The following is a 24,077-nucleotide window of genomic DNA, read 5'->3' on the forward strand; positions in this document are numbered from 1 at the left end:
CAAATTAACTTGATATCATTAGCCACTGAAACCATATCAGCTTGATACTATTAGCATCTGAAACTACATGGACTTGAGATTATTTTCCTTTAAAACTACATTAACTTGATATCATTAGCCTTCAAAACCACATTAACTTGATATCATTAGCCTTTAAAAACACATAAACTTGATATCATTAGCCTTTAAAACCACATTAACTTGATATCATTAGCCTTCAAAACTACATTAACTTGATATCATTAGCCTTCAAAACCACATTAACTTGATATCATTAGCCTTTAAAAACACATAAACTTGATATCATTAGCCTTTAGAAACACACAAGCTTGACATTATTAGCCTTTAAAACCACATTAACTTGATATCATTAGCCTTTAAAACCACATTAACTTGATATCATTAGCCTTTAAAACTACATTAACTTGATATCATTAGCCTTAAAAACCACATTAACTTGATATCATTAGCCTTTAGAAAGACACAAACTTGACATTATTAGCCTTTAAAACCACATTAACTTGATATCATTAGCCTTTAAAACCACATTAACTTGTTATCATTAGCCTTAAAAACCACATTAACTTGATATCTTTAGCCTTTGAAAAACACATAAACTTGATATCTTTAGCCTTTAAACCACATTAACTTGACATTATTAGCCTTTAAAACCATAATTACTTGTTATCATTAGCCTTAAAAACCACATTAACTTGATATCTTTAGCCTTTGAAAAACACATAAACTTGATATCTTTAGCCTTTAAACCACATTAACTTGACATTATTAGCCTTTAAAACCATAATAACTTGATATCATTCGCCTCAATTGCTTCATCAGACTTTGTGCATAGTGTTGCTAGTTACTGAACTTGAACTAGTTGACAAAGGAAAGGCATTATAACGAGTTTGCTAATTCAAATTTTCCATCCATGTTTTTAATTGCCATACCTGACTGTTGTGAAGATGTTTCCTTGTTGAATACTAGACCTCTTTACGGTGCATGGACAAAGCCTATCATTACACAGAAAGGGTGGAATGTTTGTTGGCTTAAACTTTAATGACCTTTGACTCATAGTTTATTATTATTTGTGGAGTACCAATTTTCATGGGCAAGCTAGACCATGAATTAAAAGTCACAGCCAACTGTGAACCAAGCTGATGTTGGAAGCCCCCACCCCCTATATAATTGTAAAGATTCACTTATGTGCTTGGTAGGTTTGTTTTTAGTACTAGTTGCATTTGTAGTGCATATATATATATATATATATATATATATATATATATAACATTTATGAAAAATGAGGTACAATTAAATTGATTATGATTTAATTCACTTTCATGAACTTGACAGATCTGTACTATTACATATGGACATCGGGGCCCCGAGTGGCCGAGTGGTCTAAAGCACTCCATTACGGATCACTGCCATCTTACCTCTGTCTGCGTGGGTTCGAGGCTAATGTGGGTATGTGAGAAAGCTTGCCAGTAGCTTCTCATGGGTCGGTGGCTCTTGGGTTTTCCTGGGTTCTTCCTCCACCATTAATACTGGCTGCCATGTATAGCCTATCGTGTGCTCAAAAATGGCATTAAACCCTACAACAACAACAACAAGATATGGACATAATATGATGCTGAAAAGCAATAAATATATTTTGTCTATAGCAGCTTATCTTACAGATTCATTATATTTTGATAAATATATTTAATAGCAGACCAGTCTATACATTAAAAACAAATGGCACCAGATATTGAGCAAACAGTGCATTATCAATGTGACTCATAGGTTGTTATGACTGAAAAATGTTTGAAGAGAGGGATCTTTTTAAGCTTCATGCTTTATCACGAAACGGGCACATCAATAGTACTTTACAAATTAAACAGGCAGAATATGAGTGTGTCGTATATACTCATTTATAATTCGATGATTTGTTTTCTAATGAAAATTTTATTTATGCAGTATAGTGGTTGTCTTATAAGAGCAACATACAAAAACTGTACTAAATTTAAGGGTAATATATGAAACTTGAGATGTTTGCAGTACACAGAAATACTGTGTATTCAAATATTTTTACATTTTCATGCCACTATTCCAATTGAGAAATGTGTATATGGTATGCACTGTGTTTATCTGTTCATTACACAGTACTTGTAATGACGGTTTTTAGGATTTTAATAATTTGAAAATATTATGGGTGAATTAAATACTAACCACCAAACGAATTAAGTGTCCATCAGTATTGTTTTGGACCACTCTGGTGGCCTAGTGGTTAGAGAATCTGCCTTGGATGGATGCGGGAGGTTATGGGTTCGATCCCCAACTGAGTCATACCAAAGACTTATAAAAATGGTACTAACATCTGCTTTGCTTAGTGCTCATAATTAAGAGGTTAGTGCTAGGACTGGTTTGCCTGGTGTCAGGATAATATAACTAGGTGGGACATGATACTACATGTCTGCATCATGATGCCCTAGTGCTAGACATCACTATAAGCTGCCACACTGTAGACATCATAGCGATATAACTGAAAAATTGTTAAAGCTACATTAAAAATCCAGATCACATACACACTTATTATTATTTAAAATGTGTGTTTACTAGCAGGTATGTCACTTTCATTTTCTTGCAAGTCTGAAATACTTGTATTTGTGTTTTTGCTGTATAAACACTGTGATTGATACAGTAAATGTTTTGATTTAATTGGTGTTTTCCTATCCAAAAGTTAGATTTAAATCCCAAGAGTTATTTCCCATGTTTTCTGCCAATGCATGTGGCTTAAGACATTGGCTTGTAAAGGCAGCAATTACATCATTTTGGACTTGATAATCCTTTTGTTTGAGCCATAAATTTAACACATGTACTTGTTCTGTGCCAAGTAGAGTTCTGCAACTTTCTGTGCATGTTTGACCCTAATCTTTGATCAAGTGAAGAGGTTGATAATTGCTCATTGCCAAGTAACAGAACACCCTGTGATCTTGCTGCACAATTCAGTTGCAGCCTTTAGTAGATTTCACAGCTCAAAGTATTACTTGCAGACCACAAGCTACCGCTCCAGTGGCCTAGTGGTTAGAGCATCTGCCTCGGATGCATAAAGTCGTGGGTTCAATCCCTGGCCAAGTCATACCAAGGACTTGAAAAAAGGGTACTAACAGCTGCCTTGCTTGGCACAAAGCATGAAGATATTAGTGTTAAGACTGGTTGGCCTGGTGTCAGGATAATGTGACTGGGTGGGACATCATGCCACATGTCTGCAGCATGATGCCCCAGTGCTAGACATCACTGTAAACTGACACACTGCAGACATCATACTGATATGACTGAAAAATTGTTAAAGCCAAGTTACAAATCAAAAATCACACACACACACACCTCCCTGAAAAGGTAACCTTTTGTACCATGGGTAAAGATTCCTCCATCTTGAATTGAGCCTTTTTACAGTCACATTATTCTGACACCAGGTCGACCAGTCCTAACATTGACCTCTTAATGCTGAGTGCCTAGTGAGGAATCTGCTATAACCATTTGCATAAGTCTTTGTTATGACTTGGCTGGGGTTCGAACCCGCAACCTCCCACATCCATGGTGGATGCTCTAACTACTATGCCACCAGAGCGGTCTCCCTTTCCACGTTGTTGACAGCTTGATAAAGATACAGCTTCATGACTTCCGCTGGATTTGTGGGAGGGAATATCTATTCCTTTTCAAAACCATATCCCATAATATAATAGGTCAGTATCAGCAATAGGTCAGTATCAGCACTATATCAGTATCAGCGATAGGTCAGTATCAACACTTTGTCAGTATCAGCGATAGGTCAGTATCAACACTTTGTCATTATCAGCAATAGGTCAGTATCAGCACTATGTCAATATCAGCAATAGGTCAGTATCAACACTATGTCATTATCAACAATAGGTCAGTATCAGCACTATGTCAGTATCAGCGATAGGTCAGTATCAACACTTTGTCAGTATCAGCAATAGGTCAGTATCAACACTACGTCAGTATCAGCAATAGGTCAGTATCAACACTATGTCATTATCAACAATAGGTCAGTATCAGCACTATGTCAGTATCAGCAATATGTCAGTATCAGCAATAGGTCAGTATCAACACTATGTCATTATCAGCAATATGTCAGTATCAGCAATAGGCCAGTATCAACACTATGTCAGTATCAGCAATAGGTCAGTATCAATGATAGGTCAGTATCAACAATAGGTCAGTATCAACAATATGTCAGTATCATTGCTATGTCAGTATCAGCAATAGGTCAGTATCAACACTATGTCAGTATCAGCAATAGGTCAGTATCAACACTATGTCATTATCAGCAATAGGTCAGTATCAACACTATGTCAGTATCAGCAATAGGTCAGTATCAACACTATGTCAGTATCAGCAATAGGTCAGTATCAACACTATGTCATTATCAGCAATAGGTCAGTATCAGCAATAGGCCAGTATCAACACTATGTCAGTATCAGCAATAGGTCAGTATCAACACTATGTCAGTATCAGCAATAGGTCAGTATCAACACTTTGTCAGTATCAGCAATAGGTCAGTATCAACACTATGTCAGTATCAGCAATAGGTCAGAATCAACACTATGTCAGTATCAGCAATAGGTCAGTATCAACACTTTGTCGGTATCAGTGCTATGTCAGTATCAGCAATAGGTCAGTATCAGCACTATGTCAGTATCAGCAATAGGTCAGTATCAACAATATGTCAGTATCATTGCTATGTCAGTATCAGCAATAGGTCAGTATCAACACTATGTCAGTATCAGCAATAGGTCAGTATCAACACTATGTCATTATCAACAATAGGTCAGTATCAGCACTATGTCAGTATCAGCAATATGTCAGTATCAGCAATAGGTCAGTATCAACACTATGTCAGTATCAGCAATAGGTCATTATCAGCAACAGGTCAGTATCAACACTGTGTCAGTATCAGCAATAGGTCAGTATCAATGATAGGTGAGTATCAGCAATAGGTCAGTATCAGCAATATGTCAGTATCAGTGCTATGTCAGTATCAGCAATAGGTCAGTATCAACACTATGTCAGTATCAGCAATAGGTCAGTATCAACACTATGTCAGTATCAGCAATAGGTCAGTATCAACACTTTGTCAGTATCAGCAATAGGTCAGTATCAACACTATGTCAGTATCAGCAATAGGTCAGAATCAACACTATGTCAGTATCAGCAATAGGTCAGTATCAACACTTTGTCGGTATCAGTGCTATGTCAGTATCAGCAATAGGTCAGTATCAGCACTATGTCAATATCAGCAATGGGTCAGTATCAGCACTATGTCAGTATCAGCAATAGATCAGTATCAACAATAGGTCAGTATCACCACTATGTCAGTATCAACACTATGTCAATATCAGCAATAGGTCAGGATCAGCAATAGGTCAGGATCCGCACTATGTCAGTATCAGCAATAGGTCAGTATCAACACTATGTCAGTATCAGCAATAGGTCAGTATCAACACTATGTCAGTATCAGCAATAGGTCAGTATCAACACTTTGTCAGTATCAGCAATAAGTCAGTATCAACACTATGTCAGTATCAGCAATAGGTCAGAATCAACACTATGTCAGTATCAGCAATAGGTCAGTATCAACACTTTGTCGGTATCAGTGCTATGTCAGTATCAGCAATAGGTCAGTATCAGCACTATGTCAATATCAGCAATGGGTCAGTATCAGCACTATGTCAGTATCAGCAATAGATCAGTATCAACAATAGGTCAGTATCACCACTATGTCAGTATCAACACTATGTCAATATCAGCAATAGGTCAGGATCAGCAATAGGTCAGGATCAGCACTATGTCAGTATCAGCAATAGGTCAGTATCAACACTATGTCAGTATCAGCAATGGGTCAGTATCAGCACTATGTCAGTATCAGCAATAGGTCATTATCAGCAATAGGGCAGGATCAGCACTATGTCAGTATCAGCAATAGATCAGTATCAACATTAGGTCAGTATCAACACTATGTCAGTATTAACACTATATCAGTATCAGCAGTAGGTCAGTATCAGCAATAGGTCAGTATCAACACTATGTCAGTATCAACCCTATGTCAGTATCAGCAATAGGTCAGGATCAGCAATAGGGCAGTATCAGCACTATGTCAGTATTAGCAATAGGTCACTATCAGCAGTATATCAGTATCAACACTATGTCAGTATCAACACTATGTCAGTATCAGCAGTAGGTCAGTATCAACATTATGTCAGTATTAGCAATAGGTCAGTATCAGCACTATGTCAGGATCAGCACTATGTCAGTGTCAACAATAGGTCAGTATCGACACTATGTCAGTATCAGCAATAGGTCAGTATCAACACTATGCCAGTATCAGCAATATGTCAGGATCAACACTGTGTCAGTGTCAGCAATAGGTCAGTATCAACATTATGTCAGTATTAGCAATAGGTCAGTATCAGCAATAGGTCAGGATCAACACTATGTCAGTATCAGCAATAGGTTGTTATCAGCAATAGGCAAGTATCAGCACTATTTTATGTTTCACTGTGTTAAATTTTGTGTTCATTTTTCAGGATAGTTCATGCTGATGATATGTATCTCTATCAAGAAGAGGTTCATTATGACCTCTATTTCATCTTTTACCGGGTTTTTGTATGGCCACATGTTTTGGGCATGTTATTTGCATATTGTCATACCAAGAATCAAGAAATTTGGAGAGTGGATGCATCTCCATATGTTTTATATCCTTCTTAAGAAAAGAAGTCATCATGATTGTTATATATATATAATTTGTATTGTGTGTTTGACCTTTATCCATAATTGAGGGTAGGAGTTTTGGGCCTACCTAGCTAGTGTCTTTGTTTAAAAACATATTACATAGCTAAATTTTGTCTGTGATTGTAGATTGTATATAAAGATTATAATTATTTATTGGTAAACATTTTTACTTGGATTCGAGTTCAGGACATTGGATTTCCCAAGGTTTTCCTCTTTGGAAATCCTAGTATACCTGCTGTTTGCCAAGTTCTTGAATAAAGATTTAGCAATAGACTTGATATGGTTGGCAACATAGAATGTTCTAGAAGTGAATATTTGACACTCATCCTGGTATGCATATTTTATATAAGAGAGAAGTAAACAGAAATTCTTTATTATATATCTACACATCAGTCTTAGTAGTCTCAAATTTAGTTGTGTTCATTTATTTTTGGAGAAGATTTTTTTTTTTGTTATCAGAATTTGCAAAAGGCTCATTAATCATCTTGGACTAAATCACTATTTTTGGAATTATAGTGAATTCATGTAAGGGCTTTTTGGATTATATCATCAACACTACTCCAGGCCATTGGTACATCAGCACTTTCAAGATTGGAATTCTTTAGGAACACCACTTAAATTCATTTGGAATAGGTGGCGCTATACAGTTTCGCATTTTGCATAGGGTTAGGATTTTAAAGAAAAAGAATATCCCCGGCTTTCCTCACTGGTTATACTGGCTATTTAAAAAAGACCTTGTATATCTTAGGTATAATGCAAAGAACCTTTAATTCCCTTTATTTTGGTGTATGATTGATGGGTGTACTGTGGGTTATAGAGTATACAGCTTGGCCTTACTTCAAATGTGCACCTTTCAAAAAAGTGCTAGCTCTACTTGGTCATTTTCACTTCCTGAACTTCAGAGGTAAATTGTATAAAAAAGAGCCGATAACTTTTTTTACATTTTATATATTTGGTAATTCATTCATTGCACTTTCAGAAGCTGGTATTGTCTAGTCTGGCAAAATTCATTTTCCCTATTTTAATAGCTGCTATGTATAGTATACTTTAGACTAATTCAGACTGATTTTTTAACACAAGGGAGCAGTCATTTTAGTTAGCAGTGTGCTTAAATCATGTAAAATTTCCAAAAGTACAATATCCAAAAGAAATATCATCCACATTACATTAATCTAGCATAGAGGTATGCAAACATTCTCTCCACTGTGCATGTTGTAAATGCGAACTACTTCACCTTACATATGTCACTCTCTCAAAAGTACATATTATCTGGTGAGCGCCACCATACTCTATGTTTTTGGACTTGTGATATAACTTGTAGGACTATTTGGGAATTAATTCACAATACTGTAAGTTCTTTTTAAATTTTCACTTTGTATTCTAAGTAAGTTATTAGTTGAATTTTACAAAACTTATTGGTTTTCACTCTTTTCTGTTACTTAGTTTAAGATCATAAAGTTGTAACAGTAAGTAAGCTATTGTTTCTCAACCACTTGTACTTGACTTTGTGATTTATATTCAGGTTAAGAAGGCCAGTTGGTAAACTGACTGTGATAGAACAAAAACTTGAGGGAGAGTATCGTTACGTAAACTCCAGGCTTATAACAAACAGGTAAGTAATAGTAATTACAATTGCAAACTTGTTTCATATGAATGAGAATTTAACTGTTACATTTATCTAACAGGTAAGTGGGTAATATCTTGTTCAGTCCAGTTACCTACAGTTAATACTTTTATGTAAAAGTAACTAGAAAGAATTTTTTTGTCTGAATGAACAATTTTCAGTTCACCAGGTTGTATGACCAAGCAAGTTTAACATATGGTCCTTAATCATTAATGTGTTAACCATTCACAATTGTTCATTACAATTACAACTCGACAATTCTTACACATTGGCAGAACAGAATTTGTTCAGACATGATATAAAGTATCTTGGCATAAAGGACTTTCAGTTTTTAAGGTCATGTGCTCTTGTTGAATGACCCTATGTCCAGCATGTGTAGTCTGTCAAGCATTGCCTGTACATCAGCAGTGGTTTGTAATCCCTCTGATTGCTGTATTTCTGATGTGTTCTCAGTCATATTTGGAATATGAGTTTATATTTTTTAAAATCTTGGATGAGTTTGATCATGTGCACGATTCATCAATATTAACGATATGGTCTTGTATCCAATTCATTAACCTCGCAACCACTATGGTGGCTGTATTTTTGATCCTATATTCATCAAGCTTGGAATATAAGCTTATATCATTTTTTAAAAATTTGATAATGAGTGAGATCTGTGGATACTAATGAGGTGATCGTGCATCATCTTATTATCACTCTGAGGTCCAAAATTCAGATCCAAGATCAAACTTGGAATATAATCTTATATTATCAAGATGTTGGACACATTTAGATAATGACTGAGACCCACACTTACTAATGAGCTGATCTTGCATCTGATTGGCTGAGCTTATTACTTCATTGTATGCCATATTTCTGATCCAGCTTCAAACAGACTTGGAGTATATGCTTATATCATCTTGCTCTTGGATAATTTCATTAATGAGCAAGATCCATGCATACAATGAATTATGTCTGGCATCTGATTGCTTGAGCTTATTACCACTGGAATTCAAAATTCTAATCCAATTGTATTATTAAGATAAAACGAGGTTTTATATTACAAGTAAGAACTACAAATATTAATTAGGGGATATTGCAGTCTTGCATATAATTGACTGAGCTTCTTACCACTTGAAATACTGTATGTATGACCCAAGTTTAATCAGACTTGGTAAATAGACTAATATCATCAAGGTTTTGGATGGTTTCGTTTTTTTTATGACCAATACCTTATTATAAGATGGTCTTGCAGCTGATAAGGAGATCTTGTTACCATTCTAAGAACTATTTTTTGTAATCACATATTTGTTATATCAGACCTGGTTAATTTGTCTGTGTTATCAAAATCTTAGTAAAATATGATTATGAGTGGGGAAAAAATTATGCGTATTAGTTTTGATGTGTGTTTGTAGTTGATTGCCTGAGCTTGTCAACAATCTTGCAGATGTATTTCTGATCAGATTTTGATCAAACTTCTAAAATGACTTTAAATTATCAATGTTTTGGATGAGCTTGATTAGGAGAAAAATCTCTTCATAATAATAAGGTAATCTTGTATCGGATTGGCCAGTTTTGTTACCACTATAATGACCAAATTCCAGTCAGAGGTTCCTCCACTGTAAGCTTATATTATCATTTTTATATGTTCCGTGATAAGTGAGATCAGAATGGGATATCTTCTCATTGGCTGAGCTTGTTTTTACCTCTCAACAAATAGAGACTATATTTCTCATCCAGCTTCTCAAAAGACTCAGTAAATTGATCTATATTATCAGTATCTTGGGTGACCTCAATTATGATCAAGATACTGTGCATAAAAAATTAGGCCGTGATCTTTAGAACATGTTTTTATATAGTTAAATAGGTAAAATCAACTTGGTGTAAAGGTTGGGTGATAGTTTATATGGATTGTGTTCTTTTGGTACTGTATAAGCCTGCTTGTGAAATTGTCAACTGTTATGTTACAGCTTGGACATATTTTAGTCTCTCAGTACTTATGGCACCATGTCCAATTTCTCTTACCAAATTTAGCTTGTATAACTGATAATTATGACAAACTTTATGATATTACTAAAAAAATTTAACAAAGTATAGATCTGCCAGCCTTTCATGTCAGTTTCATTATGTCAAAGGGGTGGGGGGGGCAAGTCAAAATTTAGGTGTATGATAGTAGTTATCTCCCCAGGAATTTGTTCCAATGATGGTTTTACTTTAAACAAAAGTTGAAGATGATTTTTAATTGGAATTATAGTAATTTCTTAATGAAAAGAAAAGAAAATTTAGAAGTATATCAAGATTGTTTATAGCAGTATGTTTAGGGTAGCAAAATGACCAAGAATGGCAGTAGCTTAGGAGTAATGATCCTCTGTTTGATTTTATATAAACTAGTATCACTTTAACCTACTAATCCATCAGTATTTTCAATACTTTGATTTACAAATGATTGCAATCTGCCATTAAATACAGCCCAAAGAAAATCATTTTAAACAGCTTCCTTCAAATCACTGGAAAGAATTCAACAAATTGTCTATCCTTGCATGAAGGGCTTTCGGAAGATTTATAGAATTGATGCATATCTGCCTTCAAATATATCTATTGTTACTGCTAGTGGAAAAACATTTGAGCGATTTGGTTTAAAAAAGTATTCAACTTAACATGACAATATGATGGAAAGCATCCTGGCTTGAATTGCTTTCATTTTTTGTGTGTGCAAATGCTGATGATCTGCCGTAACATGCAGTCACCATTATGAAAAATAGATCTCTTTAATCATTCAACAGAATTGGATCAAATTTAACAATTGACATGCATGCATGAAGGGCTTTCAGATTTTTACAAATGATGCCAATCCAAATATATGGCAATTGTTACTAAACATAAAAGACCTTTAAACAACTTTTGAAAGCATTCTCAATAAAAATTTGACAAAATAGGATATCATCTTGGCATTGAACTCATTCAGGTTAATGCCAGTTATCATGATCATCTTCATGTATGGCTGCTGTAAAATAAAAAAGTAAAAAAATATTCAACAACTTTATATCAAAAGCTGCATTACGGAATTTCAGACCTATTTATCATTGTGATTCCACCATGGTATCTTTGGAAATGATGAGAAAAATTTAGGCTGTTTTAACTATTTATCAATTTTACATCTTGTCTTTTTTTCCTGAAAGATATTGCATAAAGCACTTGATTTTACTATAATGGGTTATGTTCAAGCATTATTGTGAATATGAATAACACCTTAACATGTTAAGATCTTGTTTTTAGAGTTGAGGGCAAGAAAAATTGAGAAATATGATTTCTGATCACTTGGATAAATGGAAGAAATATAAAAAGGAGATTTGCACCATCAATTGTGGCAGTGTATCATCCAATGCATGCGTATAAGAGGATCAGTAGTACAGGAAATACCCACATATATTTTGCTGGATGCTTCATACAGTTCATTATTGATTGGCTATGTGTTTTAGTGTTACAAAGTATTCAAAAACCACTGCCCAGTTAAACTGGAGATTGAGCAATTCTGACAGAAGCATTCTGGCATAATATCCTTTCAATATTGGACAAATGATACTTATGTGCCATCAAATATGGATGAAGATATAAAATTAAACAATTTGAAACAATTTTTTTATATGTAATTGACAGCATTGGAAAAAATTTCTTCAGAGATTGTCATAGTAACCTAGATTTCTTAGCCACATTTGACTGTTTAGCAGATGTCAACCAAATTGGCCATGTCAGGCCCACTTGGTCTACTTGTGTTTCTTTATTGAAGAGTTTTCAAGCCAGCTTGACCTCTTGTGTTTTCTTAAGATAGAGTTTTCAAGCATAAGCATTTTGTCCAATGTTTAAATACAATGGACATTTGTAGTAGTAATCTGAGTAATGCCTTTAAGCTGCCTTTTTGCATCAGAAAGTTTTATGAGAAATAGTTCTGAAGCAGGGCCTATTTTTAGTGAATTCTTTGAAGTTTTGATTGACAAGATCTTTTTAGGCAAGGATATTATTTTGTTGCACTGAGTTTATTCTATAGGAACAACATGATTCTTCTAGAGAACTGGTCTGTTTTCTACCATTGAATTAATTTCATCAGTACATTTACTTTAATTATATTCTCATGTTGGCATTAAAGCCATGTATGCAGTGATACATAGAACAGTTTAGATTTAGATTAAATTTTTCATTTCATTTCAGTGAAGAGATTGCCTTCTATCAAGGGAACAGAAGAGAGCAGACAATAATTCTAGCCACATTCCGCAAACTGGTACATCAATTAACTTATTTTGTTTGTTGAACTTTGAAAACAGGATTCATTAAACTGTGTGTAGGACATTACTCAGTTGATATGTTGGGTGGTACCATGGTAGATTGTACTTACATTGAACCATCTGACTTTGTACAATATTCAGTTACATTTGAATATGTGACCCCAAGTGGCCTTAACTAATATAGTTCTTGACAAACTGGGACACAGGATATTTCATGCATGGAAATAACATACTACAGGTAATTCATGCTGGATAAGTTTTCATGCCACCAGGGAAATTAAATAAAATGAAATAAAAAAATTCAAAACAATCTCAGAATCAGGGGTAATAAATAAAAGAAACTTCGTATGATATCAGACCAGGAGAACATTAAAATAATCCCATATTGTGGTGAAAGAACTGTTAATGATATTCAGGATATAATCTCATTCAGGTCAGTCAACTTGACCCCTATCTCTGTGGACACATTGCAGATTGCATTGCTGTAATATGCCCTTGTACACCTTTATTTACAACATGAATGACATGTAACTCGAATAAAAACAAAACAGAATTACAAACAGAAATTTACAAGTGAATGTTGCATTAATCGTGCATTAAAATGATCATGTTGCAATGCATTTGGGCATTTTGTATGTTTGCATTAATAATGTTTGTAACTAGTCTACTGGTTTATGTGGTGAGTGGTTCTGAGCCCAATAAACACAAAGATAAAAAACAAGGAAATGAGTCCATATCTAATACTCCAATCAATTTGTTCACTGAATGTATATCAGCACATGAAATATCGGTACCAAGTAAGAAGATATGGGGAAAGAGATTATCAAATTAATAATCATGAAAAACCAATTGATTAAGAGTATTTCACTCACCCATAAAACATGCAGAAACACATCCGTAAGTCAAGATTAATTGGTTTAATATGGCCTTACAAATGGATGATAAGGTCCTAAAAAGTCCTCAAATTTTAGTTTGAAATTTCTGTATGAACCATGTATGGACAAGTTACAATGTACATTTTCTTAATATTTTTATTCCTTCTGTTATTTTCAGGTAAACCACTTGCGCTACTGCATTTTCTTCAAGTTGCAGATGGGTTTCATTGACAATATTGTAGCCAAATGTAAGTAATATATTTAGTTTCAAAAGGGCAGGCATAGACTACATTGTCTGGGAATTTAATTTCTAACTTGTTATGCAAAATTGTTTTCTTTCATTAGGAAATCAGTATGTATTTTTTAGTAGCTTGGAATTGCATTGAATTCGGGGAATGTTCTATAAACATTTTAATTTTCCATGTACTGCTTATGTATTCATTTACGATATTTTTTTTGGATATATTTTCTGTGTGAAATTTGACAGCTCTGTTGGAATTCAAAGTAAGTAATCTTAAAGTGTGTTAAAAACCCATTTCAGACATTCTTAATTAAACATAATCTTAAAGTGTGTTGAAAAGTCAAGTATCAGACTTTTGGAATAAAAAATAAGTATGTGTGTTCAGAACTTTGGTCTCAGACTTTTGGAAAAAAAAGTAAGTAATCATAATAAATGTTAAAAATTCCAGAATCAGAGAAAATCTAGTTCAGTTAAACCCTATTTACTTTATCCAGGCTTGGTTGGGGCAATGAGAATGGTTTGTGGAATCAGACTGTATAGATGCAAAACATCTTAAACATAAATTTGAACTTCAACTCAACATTCAAAATATTTGATTCGTAATTTACTTCGAGGCAAAGTTATGGTATATAAAGAGGATAAACTGAACTGTGTAATATTTGCTCTGGCTGAGGCAGTGAACATACCTCTGATTGGTCAATTACATATAAATGATTGTTTTGATAAGTAGGCCTATCTTACACCTGTACAGATCTGACTTGCTGGTTTGCTAACTATGTCTGTAAGACTGTTGCTGTAAGTTTTCCAAATCTGTGTTAATGATCACCAACAGAGTTTACCTGTTCATAAAGTTAGGTTCTTGGTCCCATCACATTTTGCTATATACACGTAATGTATACAGAGGTAACCTGCTCAGTCCTTTCTGTTAGTTAAGTCCTCCTGTTCCCATTGGAACACTGGGCAGTGTTTGTTCTGTTTCTTCTTGTCTTTTGATTTTACTGCTTTAAGGGCAAGTCCCATTGGATTTAGTTTAGGTCTTCTAGCATTGTCTTTCTCCAAGTCTGCTTCAGCCTTGCTTTTCTGTTTTCCAAATTTGGAAGTCCAGTCTGTGCTCTTGTTTCTGGCATCCTGAGGATATGCTCAATCCATTTCTTTATGCATATAGTGTATGTTCAGATGGGCAGGATATGCTCAGTCCATTTCATCATGCTTATAGCACATTTTCAGACAGACAGGATATGCTCAATCCATTTCATCATGCTTATAGCACATTTTTAGACAGACATGATATGCTCAGTCCATTTCATCATGCTCATAGCACATTTTCAGACAGACAGGATATGCTCAATCCATTTCTTCATGTTTCTAGTGCATTTTTAGACAGACAGGATATGCTCAGTCCATTTCATCATGCATATAGTGCATGTTCAGATGGGCAGGATATGCTCAGTCCATTTCATCATGCTTATTGTGCATTTTCAGACAGACAGGATATGCGCAGTACATTTCATCATGCTTATAGCGCATGTTCAGACAGACAGGACATGCTCAATCCATTTCATCTTGCTTATAGCACATTTTTAGACAGACATACGATCAATCCATTTCATAATGCTTATAGTGCATGATCAGACAGACAGGATATGCTCAATCCATTTCGTTATGCTTATATTGCATGTTCAGACAGACAGGATATGCTTAGTCCACTTCATCATGCTTCTAGTGCATGTTCAGACAGACAGGATATGCTCAATCCATTTCATCATGCTTAAAACACATTTTTAGACAGACAGGATATGCTCAGTCCATTTCATTATGCTTATAGTGCATGTTCAGACAGGATGTACTCAATCCATTTCATCATGCGTATAGCACATTTTCAGACTGACAGGATATAGACAATCCATTTCATCTCACTTACAGCACATTTTCAGACAGACAGGATATGCTCAATCCATTCCATTATGCTTATAGCACATTTTCAGACTGACAGGCTGCACCAGTTCGAGTCTCAGATTCAGCCAATTGGAGTATGTGAGAAAGCTTGCCAGTAGCTTCTCGTGGGTCTGTGGTTCTTTCCAAGGGGTTTCCTCTGGTTCTTCCTCCACCATTAATACTGGCCGCCATGTATAGCCTATCATGTGCTGAAAAATGGCGTTAAACCCCACAACAACAACAACAACAACAACAACAGACTGACAGGATATGCTCAATCCATTTCATCATGCTTATAGTGCATTTTCAGAGAGACAGGATATGTATAAAGACTTTAAAAGTCTTTTGTATTTTTGGATTCTTAAGTCTAAGTTGAGTTGTTAGGCTTACAGGGCTTGTATTAGAGATAACAAGGCCAGTTTCATTCAGTTCTCATAAAATTTCCTTAAATTGAGATTTTACATATTATGATAGTTTAAGAACTATCAATATTATTCTCAGAGGATGAAAAAGATAATAAATGACCCATTGGTTATAAGTTTTACTGCAGGGAAACCTTTTTATTCTTGAGAAAAAAGAGTTGAGGAATTAGTCAAATTTAAGGAAATCCTCATAATTTTCTTAGAGATAATGCAAGACCCCATTAGGAAATTCAAGATTTTATGACTGTATTTGCATATCTGGTGCCTGCTAAATAGTCTTTGAAAAAAATCATTGCTTCCTGCTATGCAGTAAGAGATTAATATCTGTCAAATTGAAGAAGAAATTTTGAGATGTCTAGTGAAACTGATGCCAGATCTTTAGTTATGTACATTTGAAATATGAGGATATTTTATAGCTCTGAACAAACATTAAAAGATGGTACTATTGAGGTTCAGGGTCTGGTTTCACTGAATATCCATAAACTAAGATTTTTAAAAGTGCATGCTTTTGATCCTTGAACAGAAACAGGCATCAATAATTAAAGTGCAGTTGTACTATTTTGTATTCTCCTGGAAATGTTATTATTTGTTCCTTTAAGAAAATGTTCGTAATTCCTCAAATTTGTGAAATACCCCACCTCCTTTTTCAAGAATAATACTCCTACCTCCTAGACCGCTCTGATGGCCTAGTGGTTAGAGCATCCATCTCGGAAGCAGGAGGTCATGGGTTTGATCCACCGCCGAGTCATACCAAAGACTTACAAAAATGGTGCTAACAGCTACCTTGCTTGGTGCTCAGCATTAAGAGGTTAGTGTTAGGACTGGTCGGCCTGGTGTCAGGATCACTGGGTGGACATCATTATAAACTGCCACACTGCAGACATCGTAGCGATATGACTGAAAAATTGTTAAAGGTACGTTAAAAATCTTAATCACACACGCAGTCACACTCTTACCTTGAATTTTTTTTAAAAATCTCAATACTGTCAGACATTTTATAATCAATATGCTTTGAAATAAAAATTTCAGAGAAAAAATTCATAAATTTAGTGAAACTGGGGCCGGATCATCTATGTTGGCCAAGGGTCATTGCTTTATCTAATCATATAGCTGAGAGGTAAATACTGTTTCATGGATCACTGATCCTTGGCTCACCAAGATGAGTTTGGATAATTGGAACTCTCCTTTACTCCAGAATTTTTTTTCAGATATTGCCACTGTGTTTGGGTATCTTGTTGTAAGTCGGCCATTCTTGAACCTTGCTCATCCAAGACATCTACATAGCAGTCACAGTGAGAGACTTGAGGTAAGTCACTTAAAACTAATTTACATTTAAATTACTGTAATATTTTATTAAACACTTTTTGTTACTTATGTTTTGATGTATTCTCAGTTGATTATTTTCAAAAGCTTAAAAAGAATGTAAAACTTTGGATGAAAAATAAGGTCCAAAATTAATTTTCATTTTTATGGATTAATGGATATTAAAAATAATAAAAGGACTTGAAAGTGACAGATCAAACAGTAGTTCAGGTATTCACTGTTAAAGAATTCAAAGTATACATTTTTGTCTAGCCCACTCTAGTAAGAAGAAAAAATAGCTGTCGCCTTTTTGACACTACCACCATTGTCATCAGCATTAATCTCAAGGTTTTCATTAAAGGTTTTCATTTGCATACATTTCTTAAACCCCTTGATAGCTTCTCATGATACTTGGCATAAATCATTACGAAGCCAAGACCATTCACTCTACAATATGTTCACTCACTTTTACCAAAGTCAGAGACATAGCACTAGCATTTTAAAAAAATATTATTTCTCTTGCTTATATTTTTTTGAAACCCATGATGAGGTTTTGTTTAAGATATTAAGACAATGTATTCGGTGACATGCTGACTTGCCCCTTTGATCTTAGGGTTAAGGTCAGTCATAATAATTTGAATGGAAAGTTTGGTTCAAGTCTTTTCATTTGCTCTTTTTTCCTAAGTCCCTTATTAGATTTGAAATTAAGACAATTAACTCTGCCATTCACTGTTGTCCCTTTGATCTTGGGTTAAGATCACAGTCATGGAAATTTGCATTGAAGTGTTTTTATTTTAATTAAACAGATGTCGCCAGATTTTTAAGCTTTGCTGATGTGATTATGCACGAAATTACCTTCTAATATCATAGCCAAAATTTTATATTTTTATTAGCAGCTACTGCCAGAATTGAAAGTATTGTGTTCCTTAATCATTACTTTACAGGTGGCATACATTACTTTTATATTTTCTCCAGCATTTTGGATGAATTTGCCATTTTCTTAATTTTGTGTCATTTTAGTCTGATATGGCAACCAACTGCACAAAATGTACAAAATTCTAAGCCAGTGAAGACAACCATGACATGTGCCTGGGTTGCACAAGATGCACTTGATTCTCCCACATGCATCATGTTTAAGACTTGGTCTAAGGAATTTGACAAAAAGTAACCAAAGGGAAAGATGGAAGAGCCAGATCTCGCAAGGAGGAGATGTGTTAGGTCTCTACCTTAAATCAGCATCTCTTGCGAGCTTTGTGAGGATGCTACCCCCCCCCCCAAATTATGACATCAAGAAACTATGGAGATATCAACAGAAATGAAGGAAACTTTATCAGAAGAGTTACATCCATCAACTATTGAATGGATGCATCATCTGGTATGGGGAGGACGACACAATTACTAATTTCAGGGCAAATTTTGCCTCTTTTCCCTTCCTTGTCTCTGACAGGATTACGACAATTTGGAGGAATGTTCCCCCTATTTTAGGCAGCTCAGTGAGCATGACCTTAGAGCCTGTAAGTCTGTATGCATTGGGCCTTTACACAATCCATTGGATCCAAAACTGGGCATGTCTTTACCATGTCAGCCAAACCAGCCGTCCCAACCATCCAACTATACCAGCTGACCAGCTGTCTCAAACTGTGGAATAGGTTGATAGACTAGTCCAGTCGTGTATAGTTTAGGGCTATCATAGTGATTGATTAGTCCATCCTGCCACACCATCAGTGACATATTCTTTTTACAATGGGGATTTTACTTTGAAAATTCATCCATCCAGCCTGCCTTTCATGATGCCAGTACCAGTTAATACTGGTCATCTTTGCCTCCCAGAATGGTATACCCAGAAATGCAGGCTGACCATGACCAAGAATCAATGTCAAGTGATTATGGCAAACTGACTCCAAACCAGTCATACTCTTATCCATCTATGGTAAGGATGGAATTTAGTTTTCTTGCAGCCCACAAAGAGATCCTATAGGAGATTATCAACTTCACAATGTCCTCCATCCCTTACAGCCAAATAAAATTATACGGTTAGGGCATTATTAGACTTTGATGATGATCAAGAAATGCCGTTTCTCTGGATACATCCCCAGTCTAATGTAATAAAAGAGATTAATGATCATCTGTCTGCTTGGATTAGTGATCTGGGTGATGCCAAGGCTTGCTTCACAGAAAGGCAAGTACCAGCGACATCTTCATGCCATTGGTGCACACATATTCAGATGCCTTTTGTACAAATGTCTCATCACTTGACAGAAATATGGCTTCGTAGAGAGATTTTTAAAAAGTAATTTGTTGCATTATCTTGGCTTGTTACAGTAGCCATTGGTCAGGACAATTGGAAGTTTGCCTATGCTAAATTCGCAGACAAAAACTGCATTTTTTTTCTTCTCTCCAATTCAGTACATTTGCAAATGTATCGATAGCCTAATGAACAGCACCCTCCTTTTCCCCAGAGTTAAACTTCAAAGTATAACAGTCTACTTCTCCCAGCTGCTGATTCTTTACCAAGGAAAATGTATTGTCTATTTCATTAGCTTGATACAGTCTATATATGTATGCCGACTGACTTTTATGAGGACGGGAGAATAACTTTGAAACATGAAGGCAGTCAACATACAAATGCAGTGTACAGATTTAAGGCAGAGAATATATTATTCATTGACTAAGTGAATGAAAATGGAATTGTTTAATATCACCCTTTTAGAATAAGCAGTTGTGGTTATTTGTTAAACTGAAAGAGACTCAAAGATTAATGAAATAAATGTTTCATAGAACTATTGTCACATTTATGTTAATGGATAATTCATAGAACTATTGTCACATTTATGTTAATGGATAATTCATAGAACTATTGTCACATTTATATTAATGGATAATTCATAGAACTATTGTCACATTTATGTTAATGGATAATTCATAGAACTATTGTCACATTTATGTTAATGGATAATTCATAGAACTATTGTCACATTTATATTAATGGATAATTCATAGAACTATTGTCACATTTATGTTAATGGATAATCAGGTTCCCCTTAAGAAACAAGTTTCCAAGTTCAGATCGAGACACAGAATCATGATTGCCATTCGAGGCTCGTGTTGTGTGCATTTTTATTCATCATCATACAAGCTTGTGTCGTTGCTTACATTTAACTTGTCATATACATGTACCATATAATAATACAAGGGTGGACACTTTCCTCTTTTCTCATGCAACATACTGAAGAATCAGTGCTGATGTTTCAAGCTATATGCCACATAGTATAATAAATTTGGTACCAATGCTTAGCTCATGCATCCAACTTTGTATGCCTATCCAAAGTTTGGCTTACTATTATATCTTTAACGAATGCCAGACCAATTGCCTATGGTAACAATCAACATTTTCATGATCGCACCTGTACAACTCGGTGAATGGAATGCTGCTCTCTCATTGGCCAATGGAAAATGATGTACTAAACCTATTTACAACTTATTTTTTTTATTATTATATAGTATATATATGACTGATCATTAAATTGGAAACAACAATATGAGCCTCTGTGTTCATCATTAGACCTACGCCAAATTTATTTCTTCTTCTATTTATAGTATGTACATGAAACAGTTCCAAGAAAACAGATGGGTTTCTTGAATGTAAACACATGTGTCACAGATTCATACTATTTTGATACCACAAGTAGCAAACCAGTCTAAATTTAAACTAAATGGTGCCAGATATCGTAATAAAAACAGGCTTTATTGATGTGACTGATGGATGTATATGACTGAAAAATATTAGAGGAGAGGGATTTGCAGCCATGTAAGACCCTGTTTGTGCTCTCAGCCGCTATTTGAAATGCAGGGAGGTGAGTCATCATATGTGCCAACAACTCGTTTTTTCAGTGAAAGTGGGAAAGCTTGATATCACCTCTCAAGCCCTGTCTTCATGGCTGAGGTAGGTTGTATACTCAGCATACTCTGAAACATCACAAGATCAGAGTCATCTCATGAAGACTTCAGCTCATGAGATCAGAGTCATCTCTGTGAGCCTCGGCTTTCAATGCTGTGTTTTGATCTGAGAGATAGTAAAAGTGGTTGGCTGGCATGCAGAGCCAACCTCTCAAGTTTCTGGCTTTGATTTAGCTTCGCAGATACAAAGAAACTCTGGATCAGGTGGGACTCTGTTAGGGGCCCAGATGACCACCAGACCCAGTTAATAGTCAGCACAGCCTTTTAGCCTCACTGGATTTGACAGTGTATTTTATGCATAAGAAGATTTTGATACCCATCTACTTAACTGAATAGACATAACAACCATGTGACCTTAGGCTGTGTTGCATATCAATTAGGAGAAAGGGTTTTCATTCTCTTGGGGAATCCAGCCATATTTTCCAAAGAGGATACCCTAGATGGAGGTCCGATGATCAACATTCCCTACTCCTATTACCTATTCTCCTAATGTTAATGTGACTGGAGAATGTATTTGAAAGAGAAAGCATTACTTAAAAACCTTCTCAATGCCCAGCCATGCAAGCATTCGTATTTGTTTTTGCTCAGCTTAAAAACTGTTGACACCTGGTGGTGGCAAGGGGAGGTAATGGACATCAACGGGTAAAAGGTTTTGTCCTATATTTACATGAAATAGACAGGAAAAAAGGTCCTATCCCAATGTTAATATGATTGGGTAAGTATTCTCGGAGGAACATAATTTACTTACAAACTTGCTTCCTCCAATAGTCCACAGCTTGACATATATTAATCAGGATGGCTATGGCACAGTGGCACAGAGTTGGTGAATAAACTCCTGAACTACATATTGTGAGTGTTACATGTACAGTTATTACATGTATTTCATCTTTTCTTCACAGGATTACTATAAAAGTGGTCGGATGCTGGTACGGATGGCAGAAGCAATTGGCAGAATTGTTCTGGCAGGTCGAGAGATGACAAGACTGGCTGGGTAAATCCACCCACTTTCTTACCACTTGACATTAAAGAGCTTTTCATAATGATAGAATTTTTACATACCTGACCCTAATAAACTATTCATGACCATATTATTTACTTACTTGACCACAATGGACTATTTATGAGCACATTATTTACATTAATAACCTGAAAAGAAACTAATTATAACCATAGTAATTACATATTTTACCTTAACGAAATTTTTATAACCATAGTATGTTTGTACTTGACCTTAAAGAATTATTCCTAACAATGAAATTTACATACTTGACCATAAAGAGTTTTTAATAAACACATTATTTGCATATGTGACCTTAAAAAATTACTCATTACCATGGGAACCCGAGTGGCCGAGTGGTCTAAAGTGCTCTCCATCACAGATCACTGCCGTCTCACCTCTGTCTGTGTGGGTTCGAGTCTAGGATTCAGCCAATGTGGGTATGTGAGAAAGCTTGCCAGTAGCTTCTCATGGGTCGGTGGTTCTTCCCGGAGTTTTCCTGGGTTCTTCCTCCACCATTAATACTGGCCGCCATGCATAGCCTATCGTGTGCTGAAAAATGGCATTAAACCCCACAACAACAACAACAACTCATTACCATAGAATTTACATACTTGGCCATAAAGAATTACTCATAACCATAGAATTTACATGCTTGGCCATAAAGAATTACTCATAACCATAGAATTTACATGCTTGGCCATAAAGAATTACTCATAACCATAGAATTTTCATGCTTGGCCATAAAGAATTACTCATAACCATAGAATTTTCATGCTTGACCATAAAGAATTACTCATAACCATAGAATTTTCATGCTTGACCATAAAGAATTACTCATAACCATAGAATTTACATACTTGGCCATAAAGAATTACTCATAACCATAGAATTTACATGCTTGGCCATAAAGAATTACTCATAACCATAGAATTTTCATGCTTGACCATAAAGAATTACTCATAACCATAGAATTTTCATGCTTGACCATAAAGAATTACTCATAACCATAGAATTTTCATGCTTGACCATAAAGAATTACTCATAACCATAGAATTTTCATGCTTGACCATACAAAATTATTTATTACCACAGAATGTGTATTCAGAATTTGTTATATAATTTCTTTTTGCAAAGAATTTGCCTTCTTAAATATCAGTGATGGTAAACTTGGTGTTGTTTTTGTGTTCTTAACATAAAAAATACTTTTTAAAAAAATAAGTTCTTAACATGAGACAAATTTAGCTGTTTAGTCATCTAATATAATATATATTTATGCAGTATTATAATAATTTTGTTTGTTACTTACAGGTATTAATGAAATAAATGTGCCCTTTGATCATACAGCTCCCTGTTTCAAGTCAGATTAAAGTTGTGTTCTGTTTTAAAGGATAGGGATCTTTGCAGCATATTTACCAAGTAGGCACAAGTGAACAAACAAGAATACTCTTCACTATTAAAACTGCATTCACTATACAATTAAAAAAGCATAAAAATATATTGTGATTTTAAAGAAATGTGGTTTGGTTTGTGAGAAGTTAAGTAGTCAAAAGAGTCCTTGAGTGTTTCATGCGAGACCAAATGACTCTGAGTTTATCTTGGCAAACAAAGCTCAGGCAGTGCTGAATTGAAGTAATTAAAACCGTAAAATGTGTGTTGCAATCATT

General features: G+C 35.1%; 1 protein-coding gene across 1 annotated transcript in view; it reads left to right on the top strand.

The window, feature by feature from the left end:
- The window catches only part of LOC149806676 (ATP-binding cassette sub-family D member 3-like), a 118,455-nt gene that overhangs the window by 50,316 nt on the left and 44,062 nt on the right, over positions 1-24,077 (top strand). Inside the window, exons 12-16 of the mRNA XM_089956392.1 lie at positions 8,318-8,407; positions 12,608-12,677; positions 13,735-13,804; positions 17,363-17,460; positions 22,313-22,404. Coding sequence (XP_089812518.1) covers positions 8,318-8,407; positions 12,608-12,677; positions 13,735-13,804; positions 17,363-17,460; positions 22,313-22,404 — 420 coding nt within the window. The remainder of the gene's footprint in view (positions 1-8,317; positions 8,408-12,607; positions 12,678-13,734; positions 13,805-17,362; positions 17,461-22,312; positions 22,405-24,077) is intronic.

Source organism: Sinohyriopsis cumingii, chromosome 1 (assembly GCF_028554795.1).
Source record: "Sinohyriopsis cumingii isolate HCF-2022 chromosome 1, ASM2855479v2, whole genome shotgun sequence".
NCBI lineage: Eukaryota > Metazoa > Mollusca > Bivalvia > Unionida > Unionidae > Sinohyriopsis > Sinohyriopsis cumingii.